This window comes from Pan paniscus, chromosome 16, assembly GCF_029289425.2.
Source record: "Pan paniscus chromosome 16, NHGRI_mPanPan1-v2.0_pri, whole genome shotgun sequence".
Classification (NCBI taxonomy): Eukaryota; Metazoa; Chordata; class Mammalia; order Primates; family Hominidae; genus Pan; species Pan paniscus.
The window spans coordinates 72,763,315-72,787,481 of record NC_073265.2 but is presented as its reverse complement, the minus strand read 5'-3'; the positions used below and the strand labels follow the sequence as shown (position 1 = coordinate 72,787,481).

The 24,167-nt window shown below is 47.0% G+C and overlaps 2 protein-coding genes across 8 annotated transcripts in view; one reads left to right on the top strand and one right to left on the bottom strand.

Annotated features, from left to right (window-relative positions):
• The first annotated feature begins 2,290 nt into the window (after positions 1-2,290).
• Positions 2,291-24,167, top strand: part of TM6SF1 (transmembrane 6 superfamily member 1) — a 29,818-nt gene continuing 7,941 nt past the window's right edge. For 2 of the 7 annotated variants that reach the window (XM_003815291.6, XM_034939301.3), the window contains exons 1-9: positions 2,301-2,563; positions 7,550-7,653; positions 10,590-10,687; positions 14,345-14,448; positions 16,678-16,760; positions 17,498-17,619; positions 19,407-19,511; positions 21,490-21,582; positions 22,095-22,214. In XM_003815291.6, the coding sequence (XP_003815339.3) occupies positions 2,472-2,563; positions 7,550-7,653; positions 10,590-10,687; positions 14,345-14,448; positions 16,678-16,760; positions 17,498-17,619; positions 19,407-19,511; positions 21,490-21,582; positions 22,095-22,214 (921 nt within the window). In that variant the 5' untranslated portion in view covers positions 2,301-2,471. Of the gene's footprint in view, positions 2,678-6,310; positions 6,462-7,549; positions 7,654-10,589; positions 10,688-14,344; positions 14,502-16,677; positions 16,761-17,497; positions 17,620-19,406; positions 19,512-21,489; positions 21,583-22,094; positions 22,215-24,167 lie in introns of those variants that run through there. The other 5 variants (XM_034939297.3, XM_008968229.6, XM_063596886.1 and 2 more) reach the window with 5 other exon arrangements.
• Positions 8,360-24,167, bottom strand: part of HDGFL3 (HDGF like 3) — a 94,088-nt gene continuing 78,280 nt past the window's right edge. The window contains exon 6 of the mRNA XM_034939302.3: positions 8,360-10,486. Coding sequence (XP_034795193.1) covers positions 10,454-10,486 — 33 coding nt within the window. The 3' untranslated portion in view covers positions 8,360-10,453. The remainder of the gene's footprint in view (positions 10,487-24,167) is intronic.

Here is a 24,167-nt window from a genome sequence, read left to right as displayed (position 1 = left end):
GAGTGAAAGAGCGAGACTTTGTCTCAAAAACAAACAGACAAACAAAAAACAAACAAACAAAAAAAACCCAGGACACTCAGGTTCAGGGAGCAGATTTCTAAATTGGAAGCTACTTGAGCATGTGTCTAGGTTGAGCGGAAGGATCCAGGGCAGCCAGAGGGGTTCACTTATCCCAAAAGCCAGGGAAGGTTCCTGCGAAAAACTCTTCCCAACTACAAGCATTCTGACCACTCATATTTTCAGCATTAAGAGAGAAACTGTTGTCAACAAAAAAATCATGCAATTCCCAATATGTATATCACAATACCTTGAAACTTTGCCATGTCACTTGGGTCCCTTGTGGGCTCTGAGGGAGCAGCTCTGAGACTGATGCAACAAGGTTGGGTGTTGATGGAAGGGATGGGCTGGCTTGGGAGCCTGGCTGGGAGCTCAGAGGTATAGGAGGAGGTGTCTCTTGTCAGGGAGGAAGTAGGAGTTTAAGGAGAGTGGTGAAGGTTAGGGGTGGAAGAGGGTGATGTGCAGGTAACAGGTGAGGACACCTCTTGGAGAAACTTTGGATATGTCACAGTGTGGGCCAAGGCTTAAACGTTATGCACTCAGATTTGGAGAAGCCTTCAAGAAGAACTAGGATGAAGGATTAGGAGAACTGGCATTTGAAAAGTGGAGTGGCCCTGGAGCAGGCCATAGCCTCCTTGTAGCTCATTTTCCTCATGTCTAAAATGAGCCAAATGGTCTTTTAGAGGCTAGGTGCGGTGGCTCACACCTGTAATCCCAGCACTTTGGGAGGCCGAGGAGGGAGGATCACTTGAGCCCAGGAGTTTGAGACCAGCTTGGGCAACATAGTGAGACTCTGCCTCTACAAAGAAGTGGTGTGAGACTGTAGTCCCAGCAGCTAAGGAGGCTAAGCTGGGAGGATGGCTTGGCGTGGGAAAGTGGGGACTGCAGTGAGCCCTCATCTCTCCACTGCCTCTAGCCTGGTTTGCAGAGTGAGACCCTGTCTTAAAAAAATAAAAATAAAAATAGGCTGGGCGCGGTGGCTCACGCCTGTAATCCCAGCACTTTGGGAGGCCGAGGCGGGCGGATCACGAGGTCAGGAGATCAAGACCACGGTGAAACCCCGTCTCTACTAAAAATACAAAAAATTAGCCCAGCGCGGTGGCGGGCACCTGTAGTCCCAGCTACTCTGGAGGCTGAGGCAGAATGGCGTGAACCCCGGGAGGTGGAGCTTGCAGTGAGCCAAGATTGCGCCACTGCACTCCAGCCTGGGTGACAGAGCGAGACTCTGTCTCAAAAAAAAAAAAAAAACAAAAATAATAAATAAATAAATAAATAAAATAAACCCCTCAAATGGCAACAGCAAAAACACATAAATGGTCTCTTAAATTCCCTGGAAGTTGTAAAGACAGTAAGTACATGCCGGTACCTCCCTCAGTTGCTTGAGCTGTTTTCCTGGAACTCACTGCCCTTCAGATAGCCACAACACTTGACACACAATATTTTCCATACCCGTAGGCATCTATCATTCAGAGGAAGAGGCTTATCTTCCAGTCTTTGTACCCTGCAGGGCCCAGTGCAGGCTGGCTGGTGGCAACCTGGCCTCCAGGAATGCCTGGAATAGCAATGAATGGCGCTCTAGTCTCTTAGAGTCTCAGCATTTACGTCCATTTCAATTAAAGAAAAAAAAAAAAAAAGAATCGCAGGAGGTGGTGTAGTCAGCAGCACAGGATAACGCGCTTCGTAGGTATGAACTCAGTTAACCCCACAGTCACACTATGAAGTGTGTTATCCCCATTTCCCAGATAAGGGAAAAGACAGAGAGGTTAAGTAATTTGACCAAAGTCAACAGCTGGTGAGTGGAGAGCCAGGTTTAAAAACCGGATGCCGGCTCCGTGCAGCAGCCCGCCGATGGCTACTGGAGCGGAGAGGTTCCGAGGTTTCAGGGCCATTTTGTCCTTTCCCACTTCTGGGCCGTGGGCTCCCCCATAGACGATCCCGCGGGCCCTTCCTGCTCTGACACCCTCGGATCTGGTTCCACCTTTCCCAGACCGCAGCTCAGCCCCGCGCCTCTCCAGCTCGTCGATGACCGGTTCCCGGCCGTGCCCCGGGCCCTCCCTCGGAGCGCGCGCCGCCAGGGGCACCTGTCCCCGCGCGGGGGTGTCGCCGCCCCTCGGCGCCGCCGGGCGCTTGCCGCTGAGCAGTGGCGCCCCTGGCAGGAGCACTGCAAGGACGCCTCCCGGGACTGCACCGCGGCCCTGCGCACTTGGGGCGACGGGGCCAGGCGCGGGGGACGGCTGCGGGCTGGGAGGGCGCGCGGAGGAGACACCGCTGAGGGGACGCCGCTGAGGGCGCCACGCGGGGGGCGCGGCTGGGGCGCCTCGAAGGGCAAGCGCCAAGGGGGCGCGGGCGCCGCCGGAAGCTGGGGCGGGGCGCCCAGCGGGATGCGGTGAAGGGCGAGCGGCGCGGCGGCTGCGATGAGTGCCTCTGCGGCCACCGGGGTCTTCGTGCTGTCCCTCTCGGCCATCCCGGTCACCTATGTCTTCAACCACCTGGCGGCCCAGCATGAGTGAGTGAGCCGGCGCGGCGGGGGTCGCGCCGAGGGGCGGCGGGAGTTGGCTCGGCGCGACGGGAGCCTCGCAACTTTTCCGAGGGGGCTGGGACCGTCCGCCGCGGGACAGAGGTTCGTGGCCGCAGGGGCTCCCCGCGCCTGGCCAGACTAGGGGGGCGCCCCAGGGGTCGCACGCGCCGGGTCTTGGAGCCGGGCCCTGAGGTGCCCAGGCTGGCGCATTTCGGGATGTTGGTGCCAGCACCGCGCCAGGTGCCCGGGGTCACAGGCGTCAATACGGCCATGCCCCTGCCCTGGAGGGGCCCAGGGGCCGGTGGGGAGCGGAACAAACACGGACACTACGAACCTGGCCGTGTCAGCTCGTTTGTGCCTTGTTCTTTTTGCATCTCACGGGAACGTTTCCATGTATGGACTTTCGCATACTTATCATTTCTTATTAATTTTAGAAACTGTTGTGAATGACTAGCAGAAATAGCCCAGAACCAACAGGCAGAGACGTGGGTTCTAGGCCTGGCTTTGGCACTGACGGTGTGGTCTGGCCTCGGTTTTCCGGTCAAGTGGACTTTGTGTGCGTCCTATTGTAAGGTTCCACGGAGACCTGTTTGTGAAGGGGCGTTGTGAATGGAGAAGTGCTTCCCAGTGCCTGCGCTGGGGTAGGATGGGGACAGGCAGCAGAGGCAGAACACTTCAATGTGAAGGAAATGGGTGGGGCTGATGGAGGGGGACAGGGCTTGGGTTCGAAGCCCTGCCTCCCACTCCACTGCAGGGATCACGGACTAACCTGCAGCGGGCAGCTGAAGGCCTGAGGGTCGCCGGGTGTTGGGACAGGCGCCAGCCTCTGTTCCTGCTGATGTTGGTTGCTGTCTGGAGGGAGGAGGAAGTAACCTGCTATGTCTCTCAGCTGTTGGTGCTAAGGAAATTGCATCAGTCTGTAGGCTGCAAACCCCCTTCAGCTGGTCAGGCCGTGGAGCGTCTGTACATAGGGTGGTAACTTCCTCCTCTCCAGCTGCCTGGCCGCCTGATCCAGGCAGCACCCACACTGAGTGCTCACCAGGCACCAGCAGTGTCTGCCCTTGGTCTGGCCCAGTCTCTGGAGGCATCCCCTGGAGGCAGCTGCTCTGGGCCACCCAATATTACATGCCTGTCAATATAGTGCATGGGGGACCCTGTGCTCCAAAAAATGGCATTACGGGTAGTTCAGTGAAGATATACTGAGTGCCTACTGTGTGTTTGGCACTGTTCCAAGTGTTGGTGACATAGCTATGAACAAGCCAGAAGAGGCTGTGGAGGCAGGTAATGAGATAGACATCAACAAACATTAATACATCGATAGTGACATGCTATGAAGATAATAAAATAGGGTGACTGGGGAGGGGGCTGGTGGCCAGGGAAGGCTTCTAGGAGGAGGTAACACTTGAGCTATGGGAAGATCTGGGAATGGAGCCTGTCGGGCAGGAAAATGGAGCAGTGCAGGGGAAGGAATTGGATGGGCGTAGTAGGTATTTTGGAAGGTGAACAGACGGGGCTTACTGAAGAGGGTTGCATGGCAGCAGAGGATTTGAGGATGAGCCCTAGGTTTTGGCCTCAGCCACTGGGAAGATGGTGATGGCATTTACTGAATACAGACTGAACTATGTATTGCTGTGCATGATGGAGCGCATTGGCAAGCACTACAGCATTTTGAATAATTAGTGTCAGCCATTCTTCCTGTCCTCTTGCAGGTTAAAACCCCCGTGGCCTTTGATTCCTCTCTTCTTTCTCCACTCCCTTCCTCCTACTGTCTGCTTCCCCACAAGTCCTGGGGCTCTAGTGTCTGTTCCCTCCTTTCAGTTCTCCCTGGCACTGGCCCTTTCTGACCTGGACTGTGGCAAAGGCTCCGGTGCAAGTCTCGCCGCCCAGCCCCGCTGCGTGTTTCTCGGCCTCGGCCCCCCAGTCCCAGCCCACGCACTAGTGCTCCTGCCGCACCAGCCTGCCTTTGCTCCTTGACCATTCCTCCTCCTCTCCAGCCTCTAGCCCGGACTCCTGCTGCTCCCTGACAGGGATGCTGCCTTCCTCCTATCGCAGACTGTTGAAGCCACACCTGGACTTTATGGCCACTTCTACCTTCTGCAGACCCTCCCTCTCTCTCCTTTGAGCTCCCTCAGTCCCTTGTTTGCACCTTTCTCCCGAGAGTTACTTTCCTGTGGTAAGAACTTACCTGCCCCGGCTATAGCTCACCCCTCTGTACTGTCCTGCCCAGGCCAGCGCCATGTGCATCGTAGGCACTCAGGTATGTTTGACTTTGTTGAATCGAGTTTCCTTCCCACCAAACCTTTTATGCAACTCTGAAAACCAGAAAAAGAAAATTAGATTGAGAGGTCAGGAAAGGATTGAGCGTGTTCTGTCTCCCTCTCTCACTGAGAGAGACACACTGCTCACACTCATCCTTGCATGTCCCCTCTCAGTAGGTGTCTGTTCATAGAAGGGCATCAGCAGCCCTTCCCACCCCCCAAGACTAGCAACTTTCTCATCCTGGGGTTAGTCGCAGCCCTTACCTGTCCCTGAGTCCCTGCAGGACCTGTTTCTTCCTGTGGTGAGCAGGTCCTGCACTTGGCTGTTGTAGGAGGGTCTCTGGGGACAGTGCCAAGAGTCAGAGACAATCTGCTGCCCTAGTTTCCCTTCATTCTTCCCTCCTCTCCTGGAGCTAAGAGCATGAGAGGACGCTGTGAACCAGTTTACACTGCTCTGTCCTGCTGCAGAAGAGCACCAACCACGCGATCCTGCTGGCAGTGAGTGCAGGCCCTTGGTAGGAGTGAAGACTGGAGTTGTCACCTGACCACCACCTGCCTCAGGCTGTTCACCATTAAAATGCCTGTCAGCTGACCCAGCACACCCACCTCTTCCCTCATGGGATTCTTCAGCCCAGCATCATACTCTTGACCCACATTGGCTTCCTCCTTCTTCAGCTCATCCCCACAGGAGGAGCCTGGAGCAACCACTGAAGTGCAATCACCAGAAACCTCCTATTTTTCAGTTTCTCACCTGGACATTGAAACAGCCACCCTCATTCTTTTTTTAAAAATTTAATTAATTGTTATTATTTTTTGAGACGGACTCTTGCTCTGTCATCCAAGCGGGACTGCAGTGGCGCAATCTTGGCTCACTGCAGCCTCCAACCCCCAGGTTCAAGCAATTCTACTGCCTCAGCCTCCCAAGTAGCAGGGATTACAGGCATCCGCCACCTCGCCTGGCTAATTTTTTGTATTTTTAGTAGAGACAGGGTTTCACCATGTTGGCCAGGCTGGTCTCCAACTCCTGACCTCGGGTGATCCACCCGCCTCGACCTCCCAAAGTGCTTGGATTACAGGTGTGAGCCACTGCGCCCGGCCTCATTCTTATCATAGAATTGATCCATCTATCATTTATCCATCCATCCTCCATACATTCATCCATAATCCATCCATCCACTCATCATCTATCCATCCATTTATCCATCATCCTCCATCATCCATCAATTCATCCATCGTCCATCCATCCATTTATCCATCATCCTCCATCATCCATCAATTCATCCATCATCCATCCATCTATTCACCCATCATCCACCCATTCACCCGTCATCCATCCATCCATTCATCCATCATCTATCCATTCATCCATCATCTATCCATCCTTTCATCCATCATCCATCCATTCACCCATCATCCATCCATCTATCCATCCATTCATCATCTATTTGTTCCCCCCTTCCCTCCCTCCTTCTATTCTTATCTTTCTCTCTCCTAGGGGATGGTGATAGTTATCCAAAGGTCCCGATGTTGGGCTGTGATGGTGTGGAGGGGTCTCAGTTGAGGAGTGGTGCTTGTAGCTGCTCCAAGCTGAAGAGGTCCTGGTGTAGCAGGCCACTGGAGTGGGCCAGGTAGTATTTTGTCTAGAATTGGAAGCCCTGTCAGTGCTGGAGGTGTGAGAGGGAGAGTATTGCTGTTGGACTGCAAGAGAACTCCTAGTGGGTAGAGCTCAGAGTCCATTGAGATAGGTTCCTCCATGTAGGCAGGGACTTCTCTTATTTATCCAGTCTCCTAGGGCCTGCAACAATGGCTACCACATAGGGGTGCGGAATACATTTTTTTGCTTGCTATGTTTTTGAATTAATTAATAAACAGATAGATGCAATGGTGTGACTTTCCTAGGGTGACACAGTTAGCAACAGAATGGGTACCAGGATCCCGGTTTCCTGACTGATAACTCTACCAAGCCTCGTGCCCTATCGCTGCCCCACTGAGTAGCGGCTTTGGTCCCTGCTGTCCTTGGTGCCACTCCCTTTCCTGTAGAACATCCAGGGGATGTACTCAACTAAGCTTCACCTTGGTTTCTGTGGTTTGGGGTTGGATGCTGGTCTGTTGGCCCTGGTTCTGGGGTGTTGGGCTATCTTCATTCTGGCCTCAGGTCTAGTCCAGACTCCTTCTCTATGGATTTCCTGGCCTCATTCTCTGGCCCATTTGACTATACACATAAGATAAGGTCTTTCTTGTCCCCTGGAAGGCATGTTTAGTTGTAATGTCTATATATTCCTTGGAGCTCAGTCTGAGGGTTTCTGACTGGCCCTGAGGGAGGTGGCAGAGTCAGTGGTGAGGCCTGTCAGCTGCTAGGGAGCAGGGGTTAGAGGAACGTGTAAGTGGAGGCAGTGGGGCAGTGGCCATACGTGCAGCAGGGTGGGGTGAGGCAGAGGGAGCTCCAGACGTGTCATCTGTGCACATGAGACAGGATAAGAGGAGAAGGAGGAGGACCTGATGGCTTCGGTCCCTGAAAGTCATGGGCTGCAGCCCAGATGGGCCAAAGAGCTGCAGATAAACTTCACTAACTCTACAGTGCTGTGAGCTGCAGGCAGAGGCAGAATTATGGATGAATTATGCAGCACTAGGAGCGAATACATTCAATAGTCAGGAAATTCCAGGCACCAATGTGTTTATTTTGATAGTGACCACCTCCCTGTTCTGGTCGTTGCAGTTCCTGGACTATTGTAGGGGTTGCTGCCCTCATCCTGTTCCTGGTAGCACTGCTGGCTCGTGTCCTCGTCAAAAGAAAACCACCCCGGGACCCACTGTTCTATGGTACGTCTCCACAAAGGGAAATCTTTTGTATCTGATTAATAACACAATACTTTCGGCCTCAGTCACATATTCCTCCTTGGTTGTGAATACTCTGAGCCCTTTGGTAACAGTGGCTGCAAGTGTAGGGGTGTTTCAGGACAATCTGGCCCTCGCCTCTGGCTATTGCCTCTCAGGCTGTGGACTCCACCCTCTCCCAGGTGGCATCCCGGTGGAGAGTTACTGCCAGGCCAGGCAGGGCACCCTGCCAACCCCAGCATGCTTTGACCTCTGACCTCGACTCTCATGCTAGCTCCTTCCTGGGCTTCCTGTCTTCAGCCTGCTACTAGCAGTCCCCCCCACTTAGTGCAGAACTTAACTGTGTGGTGTCTGGGTCTGCACATATGCATGAAGAGGAAAATAATGGAACCTGCCATAGAGACAAGCACCTATAGTGCACCTTGTATGACCCTGAGCACTTTAGCAGCAGGCTTTCACCTAATCCTCACCATCCCTCCACTTGAAAGTGAAGCAGCTGGCTTGGAGATGCTAAGAAATGTGGCAAAGGTCGTGTGGCTGTTGACCCCTAAAGCCCATGCCCTTCCATCATGCGTGCTGCCCCAGCCAAGCTGCTACCAGCCTTTGAGCACTTCCTGTGCCAGGTACCTTGCTGGGCATTTTGTTCTGTAGTTTCTGCTTCAGTAATGCTGCATATCAAATGCACCCCAAGTCCTACAGCAATAAACATTTATTTTTCTTGCTCACAGGTCTGTGGGTTGGGGCCACTCTGCATCAGGCTGTGGGTTGATTTCAGGGCTGTTCTCTGACTCCTTGTTCTTGGACCAGCAGCTCCCAGGCATGCCCTTCTCATGGCAGATACAGAGGCACAGTGGGGCTAGAAGGAAGAAAGTGGTGGCTCTTCAGGCCTTGGCTTGGAGCTGCCCCATCTTACTCCCACCCATGTTCCAATGGCTGAGATGAGGCATAGGGCCAAGCCCATCAGCAACAGCATAGGGAGCATTCTCTGCCTACAGTGGGCCTTGGGAAAGGTGGGGTGGGAAAGAAGAATTGTGAGTAACTAGTTTCTCCCAATCCACATATAAGAAGCTCTGAAGCTTCAGAAATGATGTAATTTGCCTAAGGTTTTACAGCCAGTCATTAGATGAGCTGGGTCCGTCTGCTTTCAAGGCCCACATCCCTTTTCCTGGCTCTCTCCACTGGCCTGTGCTCTGACCCTTGCACACCTTTCCAGATGAGTTTCCTGCTGCTGTCTGTCCCTCCTGTTCCTCCCCACTCCATGGAGCCTGTATTAACTGTACTGATGTCTCTCCTGACTCTTCAAGGCTGGGCACCCTTTCTCCTGTACCCTCAGCCCTCTGTCCTGGTCTGTTACAACTTTGAGCACACTGCAGCCTCAGGGTGAGGCTCAAGGCCAGACTCCTCATGTACTAGAAGGCAGAGACCATGTCCTTGTCATTGCTAACACAGTGTCTGACACTTGTGTTGGCATCAGCAATCATTGGCAGATTATGTGCCGAACACTTCCTTTCTTGGAGACATATGATGGCTAATCACCTGGGAGGCTTCTGGAAAATGAGTATCAGGAAGTGACACTGCCAATGAGAACTGGGCCAAAGGCCCCCATGGAGGCGTGGGGAAGGCACATCTGCAAAACAGGGCACATGTGGCCTTTTGTTCCTTCTGGGGAGAATGTGAATGCTGGACTCCTGGCTGCTGACTCCAGGCAAGGCCAGCTTCCCTTCTCTGTGAATTAACCATCCCCACACTCCTCTCCATTTCTTTTTTCACAGCTTTTCTTATATTCACCATCAGATTTTTCTACTGTCCATGTCCATCCCATAGTCTAAGGCACCAATCTGTTACAAATTGAAAATGCAGCTTTGACAAACTAACATGCACTAAATTTGATCACCTGCTGTTTAAAAAGTATTATTTCTTAGTTATTTGTGCTAGTAGTTTTAAGCCCATTTAGGAGATGCTCACAACTCTGGTAAGATTCTCTGACAGGTATAGCTTTCCTTCTGTCATATTCAATTATACCCTCTTGTATTCATTTTTAACATCACTAGTCTTTTTTCTGAAAGCCATTGTCACTTGCACATCAGCCACCTGTCTGTCTCTAGGATACGCCATGTGGAATAGGGTAACCACACTGGACACGCTGTGAGGTGGCCTGCTTGGGAATCATTGAGATGAATCACTTTGTCAAGTCATTGTCTTTTTTTTTTTTTTGAGACAGTCTTGTTCTGTTGCCCAGGCTGGAGTGCAGTGGCGTGATCTCGGCTCACTGCAACCTCCGCCTCCTGGGTTCAAGCAATTCACTTGTCTCAGCCTCTGGAGTAGCTGGGATTACAGGCGTGCACCACCACACCCAGAAAATTTTTGTATTTTTAGTAGAGACGGGGTTTCAATATGTTGGCCAGGCTGGTCTTGAACTCCTGACCTCAGGTGATCTGCCTGCTTCAGCCTCCCAAAGTGCTGGGATTACAGACTTGAGCCACCATGCCCAGCCTGAATCATTGTCTTAAACTTAGTGGTCACTTCTATGCTTCCTTGGCCACTCAGTTACTGGCTTTGCTCCCACTGCCCATGTGGGATGTGGGTTTGATTCTGGGCAGCCACTTGTAGGGGAGTGGAGGATGGGTGGAGTTGGCCTGCTAGAATCTTCTGTGACTGAGCCGGCAGTGACCATCATTCTCCACTCCTGTGATGAGTGTTCCCTTGATAAGAGTACTTAGGCAGGGATGGGGAGAGCTGCGAACACAGGTGGAGGTCCAGCTGGGTGTGTAGAAGGGGTATTCTGTTAGTCTATCTCGATAATTGTCCACAGCATCTTCTGGAAAACATGAAAAACATTCCATTATTATTAGCTGATGCCAAGCTTGTAGTAATTGTCTCCTGAGCTATTGCTTTTTAAACTGCTGCTTTCTTTGCTCTAGTGTATGCAGTTTTTGGATTTACCAGCGTGGTGAACCTCATCATAGGACTGGAGCAAGATGGAATCATTGACGGGTTCATGACACACTACTTGAGAGAGGTATGGGATCACTTAGTGATTATGAGGTTTCAACCAAAAGGCCACAACCCAGATCACATTACTCAGAGACAGAAGTCCTCTCATTTAGTGTGAACAGGTACGATACGCAGGCTTTCATTTCCTATAATAGCCTTAGGTCGCTTAGTCACATGGAAAGTGGAGCAGAAAGGACGGTTAGATCACAGGAGGCAATTCTCTGCAACATTCAGCTCTCACGGCTTCTCTCACTCATGACCGCACACATGACCTGCTTTTCCCCTTTATTTGTATTTAATATAAATAAGGTACCTTAAATGGATTTAGTATTTATGTGTCTGTTAATACATGACTATCTCAGAAACCCCAAGTCAGTCTTAAATTTGTAAAGTACCCAACACAGAGGCACTTGATGAAGTCATTTGATTGTGATGGCTTGCACTCTCCACCACGCTGCCCAAATCATAGCTTTGATACTACCTGGTACTCGAGAGAGCTAGTCCTATTTTCTTATTTTATGGTGGGCTGAACCCAGCCCCAGAGAGGTTAAGTGACTTATTCAAGGTGACACAGGAAATGAGGAAAAGGGCTCACAGCAGATTCTTCATCCATGTTCAGATAATGGGGAGCTTTGTATGTACGCTGTGGGAGTTTGGGTTTTATCCTGTCTGTGAGGGAAGATTTTAAGTCAGTGAAGAATACAGGCAGCTCTGGGAAGGATGGGCTTGCAGGGAAGGGTCCATGCCATAAGGTGGGGCACCAGTCAGGAGGCTTCCTCGGGACCAGCAGGGGCATAAACGTGGCTGGATGGAGGCAGCGCATGGGAAGTAGAGAGAGGGATGAACTTTAGAGAATCGGAGTGGCTGGAATGAATAAGACTTGGTGACAAATTGGGAATGATGGGAAGGATGAGGCCTAAGACAATGTCCTGATTCCTGCTTTGGAATTTGGAAGAATGCTGCTGTTTTTACACCAGAGAGGGATGACAGGAGGAATTTATTTCTGCAGACATTTGTTGAAGGGGACTCTGTGGTCAGAAGACCTGCTCCCTGCCCCCTGGGAGCTCCCTGCCTGAAAGGGTGGGGAGATGGAATTGTCCCGGGCACAGTGAGAGACTCACTCCAGGCACAGAAGTACTCAGAGGAGGAATTAAGTCTGGGTGCAGTCGGGGAAGGCTTATTGAGTTGGTGACACTGCTGTAGCATTTTAAAAATGGTCATGGCAGTGGAAGATGGACATTTCCAGAGGGACCAGGGAGGTAGGGGGAATTCCGGAGAGAAGGGACAGCTTGGGCAAAGGCTTGGAGAGGAGAAGGAGCATGTGCCTCTCCCTGGGGCACCAATCTGCAAGGATGAGGCTGAGTTTCTATGGGGAGGTGGAGTTTCAGAAGCTGGCAGGGCTTTGCAGGTCTTGAGCTCTGAGGAGCAGTCCTGGAAGAGAGAGTCACGGGCCATCTCAGTGCAGTTGGTACCTGAAGGTCTGAGAGGAGAGGGGCTTGCCTATGAGAAGGTAGAGAGAGAAAAGGGCTGAGCTTGGGACTTTAGAGACCATGGCCAGAAGAAGAGAAGCCCCTAAAGTGGACCATGGGGGGCAGGCCAAGAGGCAGAAGGAAAACCTGGAAAGTGGGGGCCATGGAGCCCAGAGGAGGGAGGTTTTAGGAAGGAGGCAGCTGACGAGAGGGCTGGAGGCTGAGTTGGCAAGGGTGGTAAGCATTGGGGCAGACAGGGTATCAGAAGGGGGACTAGGGTGTAACTGTGGTGGCAAGGTCTGCAGGGCCAGGCTCTGGGGACCCAGCTGTGATAGAGAGGAGATGGGGCTTGGTCCAGCAGGCTGTGACAAGTTTTGGGGAGTTTTAGAGTAGAGGAGCAACATGCCAAGAGCCAGGCCTTGAGAATCTTTATCTGGCAGGAGGAGTGTCATGGGTTGGAAGGAGGGGACAGAGGTAGGGAGACCATTTGGGAACATAGCTGTGGTCCAGTGAGGGACACTGAGGGCTAGACCTAATGCTGTGAAGAAGAGGGAGAATTGCCGGGGTGACATCATAGCAATAAAGTTGATAGATTTGCTGAAAGACTGCATAGGAGAATGAGGAATGAAAAAATGACCATGTGGTTTTGACCTTGGTAAGCCGAATGGTTTCACCATTAATATAGAGAGGCCATGGCTGGCCTGGTGGCTCATGCCTGTAATCTCAGTGCTTTGGGAGACAAAGGCGGGAGGATCGCTTGACGCCAGGAGTTGAGACTGCAGTAAGCAATGATCACCACTGCACTCTAGACCAGGTGACAGAGTGAGACCCTGTCTCTATACACACACACACACACACACACACACACACACACACACACACACACACACACACATACATACAGAGAGAGCAAGAGAGAGAGAGGCAAGATGGAAGGCTGGTTGAGGGGAGAAGCTGATGAATTAAGAGTTCAGGCGAGTTGAAGGGACCTGTGGCCTGTGCACCATGCAGTTAAAGATGCTCATCAAGCTACCAGGAGAGGCCAGCACTGGCTCAGAGAGCCAGGTGTGTTAGCAATGGAAGTCTGAAACCATAAATCGGATGTATTCTTCAGTCAGAGCAAGTCCAAGAGAAGGGACGTGGGCCTGGCATGGGTGTAGAAGCAGAACCTTGATTCTGTTTCCTGCTTCTCTGATTTTAATTTGATTTGATCTGTGGGAGAGATGACAGAGCAGTCCTTGCCCCAGGGGAGCATGAAGCTTAAGAGAAAGCCCTGCTTGCTTGGCTGATTGATGGGCTGGTTGATCTGCACTCTTCCTTGTTGTAGAAAGGACTTAAGGCATCTTACAGCGTGAAACAAGCCAGGACAGCATGAACGTGGGAGAAAGAGGAAAGGAAAACAAGGTGGGGCCAAAACAACAGTAAAAATGCACAGAAAATTGATGACAGTGACTTTCTAGAAGCCACCTGGAAATGTAACCACCTAGAAAAGGGAAATGTAGTTCGTCATATAATCTTGTGTTCATAACATTAACATTTGCCCAGGAGAAGTATGGCTCTTCTTGGTCTCTGCTAGGTATACTAGCTATGTGACCTTAGGAAAGTCTTGTAATCTCTCAGAGCATCTGTTTCCTCATCTGTAAAATGGACTCAATCCTGTCCATCCCACTGAGTTGTTGGGAAGGTAGAAGGAGGGGTTGGGTGTGAAGCTCCGAGTTCGGTGCCTGCCTGCCTATGTGTCAGTATGTGGGGAATGAGTGCTGTGCCATGCCCAGCCCAGCAAGCCACGGGATCAGCATGAATTATTAAGGCTAGCCACTGGTTCTGGAAAGCAGGGTCATCCCTGGCCACCTCTCTGGTCACTGCCAAGCACCTTGTGTCAAAGATTTGGCTTGGTCTCCATGAGTTTGCCATACAGCCAGGATTGCCTATCATGCCATCTGCCTTCGCATCACAGTACAAACCTATGTTGATGCATCATGGGCCAATTGGCCAGGCATTCTCTAATTCCATCCTCTGTGGCCAGACCCTGGTTTTGGCAGCTCCAGCGTAAAGTTGTATTTTCATGTTCCTACCAATTTTGAAGAAATAGTTTCATCTTAGCAGATGAACACAAGTTAGTTCTGCTGTTTTATTTTACTTGCAATACAGGTCTGATGTTCTGCATTTACAGGTCTTATTTAAAGTGGACTTCTTTTTAATGCTTTCTTTAGGGTGAACCGTATCTGAACACTGCATATGGGCACATGATCTGCTACTGGGATGGCTCTGCTCATTATCTGATGTACCTGGTGATGGTGGCAGCCATAGCATGGGAGTAAGTCAGTTCACCTGGTGTGTGCCTTTGCCACCTTAGCAACCGATAAGCGGGTATGTAAGGAAACATTATGCATAGAGGCAAATACACAAGCAGGTATACTGGACATGAATATAAGTTCCATGGGTGCACGTCAGACGTGGCTTTATCCTCCTTGTACCACTGCCTTTTGAATATGTCCCTCTGAATTGCTCCCTAGCATGGTGACAGCTCGGGCAGACCCTTTAAGCTTTCTGATTATGTTGTCTTACAAGAATAATTTTTATTTTCAGCAATTAAAGCTAAGCACATCTTAAACTTCATTTCAAAACTTCAAAATTTCCAAACAGCAATCTCATTTCGGTTCAAAGCTTCTGTCCTTCCCCAGATCAGGCACAGCTCTGCGGCTTGGCTCGCACTAAGGCTTGGCTACATGGCTTGTCCATTCACTCCTCCTGTCTCACTCTGCGGCTGGCCCCTTGGCAGTGGATGTGTATGTACAAGGGATTAAAGGAACAGGAGCAGAGTCTTATGTGAAAGGTGCTGGTTTTTGGGTATTGGTACCCCCATCATGATATGCTAGCTTGGTCTTGGGAGGCACACATGTGAGTTCTTTAGAGACCCCAACCACAGGAGCTTCTGCATTGCACTAATCCCTGAAGTGAACGACATGCTCTTGGGCTGAATTTCTGCCCATGGTGGCACACCCACAGCTTTTTTTCTGCTGGGGCCCCTGTAACCCAGAAGGTACACCCTTTGGGGAGGGATCTTTTCCAAACGTTTCAAGTCCGGCCATCTTCTCAGGCCTCCACTTGCTTCTGGGTTACAGAAAGTCATGCATTCTTGCCCCATACAAGGTTGAAATGTAGTTTACCCAACTACCTCACTCCCAACATGCACTCAAGGTCAGCTCCAGCTAATTCTTTTTTTTTTTTTTTTGAGACAGGCTGGAGTGCAATGGCACAATCTCAGCTCACTGCAATCTCCGCCTCCCAGGTTCAAGCGATTCTCATGCCTCAGCTGGGACTACAGGCGTGTGTCACTATACCCGCAAAGTTTGTATTTTTAGTACACAAATCTAAACATTTTTTTCACCATGTTGGCCAGGCTGGTCTCAAACTCCTGACCTCTGGTGATCTGCCTGCCTGAGCCTCCCAAAGTGCTGGGATTACAGGCGTGAACCACCGTGCCCGGCTCCAGCTCATTCTTATCTGTTCTCCTGCTTACAATCCCAGTCATTGTGAATGGGCCTCTTGGGGTCTGGTTACATTTGGCTTGAGGGCTGGGGTGGGGCAGGACGCACACAGTATTCTCGTTTCCCTTCAGAGAATTTCCTTTTGAATTTCTCATAGCCTGTTACATAGTGTGGAGTTTGGGTTATTGGGGTTATCAATTGAAGGAACTTTTTTTTTTTTTATTTTGAGACGGAGTCTCGCTCTGTCACCCAGGCTGGAGTGCAGTGGTGCGATCTTGGCTCGCTGTAACCTCCGCCTCCCAGGTTCAACCATTTCTCCTGCCTCAGCCTCCCGAGTAGCTGGAATTACAGGTGCATGCCACCATGCCCAGCTATTTTTTTTTTTTTTTTTTTGTACTTTTAGTAGAGATGGTGTTTCACCATGTTGGCCAGGCTGGTTTCAAACTCCTGACCTCAAGTGATCTGCCCACCTCAGCTTCTCAAAGTGCTGGGATTACAGGCATGAGCCACCATGCTCGGCCTGAAGGAAGTTTTTGTCAGCATTGAAGATTTGGGGTATATGTCTAGCAGCTCCTTTGCAACATGGGGTACATGTCACTTGTCTTCACCTTTGGGGCTTTGGCCAAAATTCTGTGACCCCAGGAAAAGTCCATTTAACATTATCATTGTAAGTATAACTCATACTTATAATGATTAAAAATATGGATCCAATTTCTTCTTTCAACTTTCTTTTTCCTTTCATGCTGTTGAGTTTCACACACAATAGGGAAATGCAGGAGTCCTGTGGCAGGGATGATCATGTTGTAGTTTAACAGAAGACATAGCAGGCATAATTTCCTATTTAAAAGGACACGAAGAAGGTTCTATAGTATATCACATGGCAATGAAGTTACATAACCAGGGCTCCTTGTGTTTGATTTATTCCTCTCAATTCAATATGTTTTGATTGATGTACTTTACTAGTTTGAATACAAAATAATATTGAAGATCATTTTTTGCTTAGTATTCTAAGACAAACATACCAAGTCAAGATTTTTTTGTTGTTGTTGTTACAGGGAAACGTATAGAACCATTGGCCTATATTGGGTTGGATCTATTATTATGAGTGTTGTTGTTTTTGTGCCAGGAAACATTGTAGGTAAGAAACTTTATCTTAAAGTTCACTTTCCTTTTCTAAAACAATGGGGCTTGTTTTTAAATAGAGAAGCTCTTTTAGTTATAATAGAACCAAGTGATTCCAAGCTTACTAAAAACCTGTTTTGCAGAATAATTCCTTTTTCTTACCTTTAAAAAAAGTACTTTTTAAGAAGTGCTTTGAGCAATTTTCAGACGTGTGCATTGAACAATTTGGCAGTCAAGTTATCAGGGATTCCTGTTTTTTTAGAAGGATCTTGAGGGAGTGAGTATGGTGTTTATGGCTATATTTAGTGTGCAAATATGTTAACTCCTGACACACTATGAGAACTCCAAAAATGTACTTGGAAATTACAAGTACATTATTAATGTATGCAAGAAATCAGGATAGATAGATAGATATAGATATAGGGAGATAGATATATACAAACATATATAGATACCTATCTAGATGTATTTTTTGAGACAGGATCTCACTCTGTTGCCCAGGCTGGGTTGCAGTGGTACAGCCATAGCTCACTGCAGCCTTGATCTCCTGGGCTCAAGCAGATTACTGTAGATAGGACATGCCTGTTAATACATATCTAGTATTTTAAATTGACCTTTTTAATTTGGCCTCATTAAAAATATTGTCTGGCCCATAGCAAAATTTTAGATGACCTGAGATGGGGAGGTATCCTAAATATTACTTGTGTTAGATATGCTTTTGGTAACTTCTTTCTCTTTCTCTCTTTTAAATAGGGAAGTATGGAACACGAATTTGCCCTGCTTTTTTCTTAAGCATACCATACACTTGTCTTCCTGTCTGGGCTGGTTTCAGAATCTATAATCAGCCATCAGAAAATTATAATTACCCCTCAAAGGTGATTTTATTAAGCTTTGATGTACCCTGTTCTCAAACTCATAGGGTTCTTTCGCATCCACTGGCCACTGAATTGAACCATGCCTCTGTGGACTGGAGCATTTGGGGCATCCAAACAGTGCGACTGTTTTGATTATGTAGCATTAGCTTACATATTAGTTAATGTAGGCAAGAAGGTCTGTTTCTGTCTGAATACATCTGCTTCTGTTGGCAAGGCCATACTTTGGGGAGCTTCCTGTGCCAGTGGTCACACTGGCTCTAACCATCAGATTCTGCATTAGTGTGTCAAGTGAAGTCCATAGTGTGTGGTTCATCTAGGATTGTTAATGGCCTGGACGTTGAACACCTGGGTTCCTCTGTGACACCTATGCATTTACTACCCCAAGAGGACACTGGAGGGATACTGCTCCTCAAGGTAGTCTACACAGCCATACAATCTTGACTGCAGAGATCCAGGCCCATAGAGACTGGCTACAGGACATCTGAGACACCTCCCTTCCATTCACAGCCAAGGTAGTCAAGGTGAAACAACACTGGCCTGGCAGATACTCTGTTAAGGCCTTCATTTCTAAGCTAGTTTCTCTCTGTTTCTTTTACTTTTCTAGGTATTAGATCATTTAGCAAGATCTTTTAAGCAAAACTGATATATGAAAATATGAATTACTAGAGATAATCAGAATATGACTATTCATTTTACAAAAGATTTTCAGTATAATTCATTAAAATACATTTTAATTGACAAATACTTCATTTGTAAACATTTAGACACCTTCTATATAAACTCAGGCTGGCACACTGACAGCTGGTACTAACTTCCCTCTGAGGAAAGAGGTGGCTGTTAAAAAGAAAAAGCAAATAGTCAGTCCACCCTTAGTCCCGGCTCCACTGCTTTTAAAGGTTCCATGTCAGTGTGTCAACAGAGTAGGTATGCCATGAGGCATGCAGAATTACTTATCATTATTTTTAATGTGAAAACACAGTGACAGCCAGGGCCAAGCAGGCATTGTCATACAGTGCTGACAGAAACATAAATTCAGAATTGCTCTGCAAAGCAATTTGGCAATGTTATCAACCTTAATAATTCTGGAACCCAATAATTCTGCTCCTAGAGCCCTATCTTCAGGAAATCATCACACAGATACCACCAAAGATTTACAAAGTTGTTCATCATTACATTAAGTATAACAGTGAAAAATGCCTAAATATCCAACAGTGGGAGAATGGCTAAAGTGTGGTGTTTCCATATGGTATTCAGTTTGAGAAAATTTTTAAACATGTGGGAAAGTGTTTATAATATAGGCAGATGTTGAGAGCAAAAAGAACAAATACAGAATTGTTTATATACAGGAATAATTTTATATATAAAATTGTTCCTAATTTTGTGAAAAATGTAGATATATGTGTGTGTATATATGTATGTTGTGTGTATGTATCTATTTACATGTATTACTGGAAAAGTATACCAACGGTTAATAGTGGTGTGGCAGGTTTATGGTTTACCTTTAAAATTTATTATCATTAAAATGTCATTTCAAGAAAAAAAGTGGACTCATAGAGCTACAAGGGCCCTTCGAGAGATCATTTAGCCCAAATTCTTCATTTCACAGATAAGGAAATTGAGACTTGAGGAAGGAAATGATTTTCCTAAAGTTCCATGGCCAGTGATTTATGATATAAATTGTGCATCTTCAAAATTCTCTTATCCATCATCATGACATTTAATGTTTCAGATTTCAGATTCTTCTTTGGCACTTTGGGCCTGCTCTTTAGGTACAAACTCTATTTTAGGTTATTCAAGAAGCCCAAGCGAAAGACCTGCTGAGAAGACCATTTGATTTAATGTTGGTTGTGTGTCTCCTCCTGGCAACTGGATTTTGCCTGTTCAGAGGCTTGGTAAGCATAACAGATCATAATAACGTAACATTGTGATACTACTCACATTTCCAAATGGAAAAAAACTTAGAAATATGTTTTTGTTTTTCCATCAGACTTCTTAGAAAACTAACAAACCATTCCTCCCATCAAAGCCTGGAGCCCTGGACCTGCTTCCTGCTGCTCCCAACCCCAGCCTCCTGCTGTCACCTCCTCCTGTCCTTAGATCAAGCTCTACTCAGAAGCATCTTCCTCCCCGTTTTAGGACATCTAAAAAATCAGCCATCAGAGTCTCTCTTTTTTATTCTTTTGATGTTTCTGATTTAAATGTAAATATCTTTGGTAAGGATGGCACCCTAGGACTGCAACACAACTGTGGCACAGAGCATCCCTGTGTTCTCAGGAGGAGGGGCAATGGGGTTGAGGAAGGCGTACCAGTTCAACAATTCACGTGTATGTAGGGTCATGGGAATGTCTCACTGGTAAGAGTAGTGTTGAGTAAATTCATCTCAGGCCTGAAGTCTTTGTATTGATGTGACTGAAATACATTAAGGGCACATGGGCATTTCATGTTTTCTATTTTCTCTTTATTAATATTTTACTGCAGAGGTTAGGAAAAAGACTCACAGGCTTTGGAGTTAGAATCCTGGCCACTTACTAGCTGTGTGGCCTTGGAAAAACTACTTAACCTCTTGGACTCTGTTTTCCTCTCTGTAAAATAACACTACCTACCTTAACAGTATTGTTTTGGAGATTAAATAATGTACATCAAACACTTGGTAGAGGCTCTTATACATAGTAAATGATTACTGTTAGGATTTTTATTGATCAGTGATCCTTCACAATGCCCCAATTTGATGATTTCTTCTTAGTAGAAATGAATTTGGGAAGTTTAGAATTATATTGTTAATTATATTCAGCTTCAGTGACAATTTCTATTCTAAGCCTGTTGGCGCGCATAACAGTTGGACAGTAGAGTGGCAAGTGTAAGCCCATGCGGGTGACTTTTCTCATTTCAGGGTCTTGGGCTACTGGGGGCCTGTGCAGCAGGCTGGGTTCAGGGTGAGAAGCTGTTTTAAGAGTTATCTTTATCTGTGAAATGTCAGAAACTTTCTGGAGGAGAGCTGGCTAACAGGAGGAGGGGCATGGGGAAGAGAAGTAAAGAAGGCAAGGCCATAGCTTTGCTTAGACCACAGGGCCACTGAAACTGTTCTTTGGTTAGTTTGTTGTAATTCTTAAAGTTCAAACAACAAAAAATAGTGGGCCCCACCTGTATTCTTGCACGGCCATATCCCCTTCCCTGTGCAGGAGAAAAATGTGTGCATGTGTGGGGGTGCATGCAAGGTGGGTAGGGCTTTTGGATTGGGGCCATTTTTACCAACTCTGCCATTGGCCTGTGTTCATATATGCCATCTAGGTGGGACAACATTTATGGCCAAAGACATGAGGAATGGTGCCTGAGGGGAGGAAGGTGACTCAGAGGGGACCTAGTAAAGTGCCAAAGAGACTTTCCGGCAAGAGGACCCTGCTTTCAAATCATCTTTTACTGCCTCCAAAGGCCATATACTCTATGATGCACTGGAGACAGGAAGGTGCTATTTTCAAATCTTGCAATGCATAGTAAGATGAATTTGGTGTAGAAATATACTTTTCTTCCTGTAGGGAATAGTGGGCTAAGTTATTTCCAAGAAAAGTGAAACTCATAATTTAAAGCAAGCTGTGCTTTGGCTAGCCAAACCTAGATACTTAAACTCTGAATATCTGAAAAATACCCAAGAATAGGGCATTAGTTTCCATTTCCTGCACCATAATTAACCTTTGCTTAATCTCCTTAGAACAAATCTGCAAAATATTTCCATCATTGATGAACCTCTACAATGCATACGTTTTGTTAAACAGCAAAGCAGCTTGTGACTAAACCTGGCACATTTAGCCTTATCAGCAAACCTAAGAACCAGATGTGATTGTATTTTTATAATGAGTTTATTTTTGTCCTTAGATTGCTTTGGATTGCCCATCTGAGCTCTGCCGATTATATACGCAATTTCAAGAGCCCTATCTAAAGGATCCTGCTGCTTATCCGAAAATTCAGGTCAAGTAGTTATGAAGCCTAAGATTTTTCTAAAATTAATTTTCTTTTTAAAAAATGGGTCCCAGCTGGGTGCGGTAGCTCACGCCTGTAATCCCAGCACTTTGGGAGGCTGAGGCAGGTTGATCACGAGGTCAGGAGTTTGAAACCAGCCTGGCCAGCATGGTGAAACCCCATCTCTACTGAAAAAATACAAAAAACTAGCCGGGCATGGTGGCACATGCCTGTAATCCCAGCTACTCAGGAGGCTGAGGCAGGAGAATTGCTTGAACCCGGGAGGTGGAGGTTGCAGTGAGCCGAGATTGCGCCACTGCACTCCAGCCTGAGTGACAGAGTGAGACTCCACCTAAAATAATAAATAAATAAATAAAAATAAAAGTAAAAAAAAAAAGAGTCCCATATAGGAAATAGGAATTAATATTTTCAAAGATGAAAATGTTTACTTTTTTGTACTTTTTAGTCAGGCCAAGTTAACTGCCAATTTGCTGATGATGTTATTTCTCTGTTCAATACAGATGCTGGCATATATGTTCTATTCTGTTCCTTACTTTGTGACTGCACTGTATGGCTTAGTGGTTCCTGGATGTTCCTGGATGCCTGACATCACATTGATACATGCTGGAGGTCTGGCTCAGGTACTAAGAATATTCTGTTGTGAAGGTTTACTTGTGGTCTAGGTGTCAATTGTTGAATATATGAAAAACTTCTCTGCTCAGTGTTTTAGACTAGGAGATAGCTATTAGACATGTCACCTTTTGTTTTGCAGTTCTTCAGAAGACATTTCTGCAAGTACATTTTATTTCAATCTCACAATAACTATATGGTAGATGTGCCATCCAGTTACACAGATGAGGAATTTATCTGTGGTCCAGTGAAGTTAAATGATTTGCCCAAGGTTACACACCCAGCATGTGGCATTGTTGTTTTATTGGACTGTTTCACAATCTCTGAATACCATGGCTACTAAAAAAGGATTGAGAGCTGTCACCTTCAAAATGTCCATCCAAATTTAAGACTTCAGAATTCCACTACGCTATGCTATACAGAACCAGGGAAACTGATTTAAAAAATGTTCTGGGCCTGTCGTTTCATTCCTTTTCCGCTGGCACCTTGCCAAATATTTGGCCTAGAGTAGGTGTTCAGTGAATGCTTACTGCGTTTAACTGAAAATGAAATTATCTATGGAGAACTTCACACATAACATAAAGCACATTTTTACAAGATAATTAGCAAAACAAATCAATCTTCTGAACAAGGAAGAAAATTAATTTCATTGTTTTTCTTACTAGAAATAAAACAAATGAACTTATCATTTAAAAACATTAGCTTCATCTTGTTCTTTTCAAGCAGTTATAAGAATGAGGTTCATCTAGAAACTGTAGGCTTGTACAGTCAATTATATGCATGGTATAATAACCATGATCGCAAGACATACTAGAATTCACACGGTTGAAAAATATAGTATTTAAGGGGTCAATGCATTAAATCCTTTCAGTTTGAGGTAATTCTTAATTATAAAATTAGCATAGTAGTATCGAAAAAGTTGATGTAGCATCCAGAAGTAATGGTTCCTGTCCTTTTCTTGAGGGGCTTAAGAAGGAAGAGAACTAACATTTATTGCTCTTTGCTGGTTGTTTTTCCTTTGCAGACCTCTAAATACCCGATTCCTCAGTCCTTGGGGTTTATTTCTGTATTTTAGGTCTTTATCTTTGTATCTTTCAATACCAACTATAAGCTGATGACTTCCAGTTTTCTACCTTCGGCCCACACCATTCCCAGACTCCTGTATTTCATTCCAAACTCAGTCTTTTTACTTGCATGCCTCACTAGCACCTCAGATTTAATATATAAAATAGGACCTGATCCTCCCCACAACCTTCCATTTTTTCATTATCTGTTTAAATAGTCCAACTGCATCCAGCAACTCAAGCCAGAAACTTGGAGTAATTATTTACACTCCTCATCCTCTACATCTAGACCACCACTAAGTCCTTTTTTTTTTTTTAAGAGACATGGTCTTGCTCCATCTCCCAGGCTGGAGTGTGATGGCACAGTCATAGCTCACCGCGCCTCAGACTCCTAGGCTCAAGCAATCCTCCTGCCTCTGTCTCTAGAGTAGCTGGGACTACAGACATACACCACCGCACACAGCTAATTTTTAAATTTTTTAAAGAGATGGGTGGGATCTTATTTTTTTGCCCAGGTTATTCTCAAATGCCTGCTTCAAGTAATCCTCCTGCCTCAGCCTCCCAAAGTGGTAGGATTATAGGTGTGAGCCACCACACCCAACCAGGTCCAGTTAGTTTTACTCCAGTGATTCTCCAACCCATTTTTTTTTTCCAGCTCCGCTGCCCCTACACTAGTCTGAGCTCTCATTACCTTACTTCATGCCAGGCAAACCACGTTAAAAGTTTTACTTACCTATTTGTCTAAGGATAGGCTATGTGCTCTGCTGCTGTAACAAATACTCAGAGTGGCTTAACACAATTAAAATTTTAATTCTTTTTTATGCCAAGATCATGTGGGATATTTTCAAGGTCCAGGCCTGGCACCAGGTCAACTGAGGGGAGGCTGCTGACTGTGGTCTT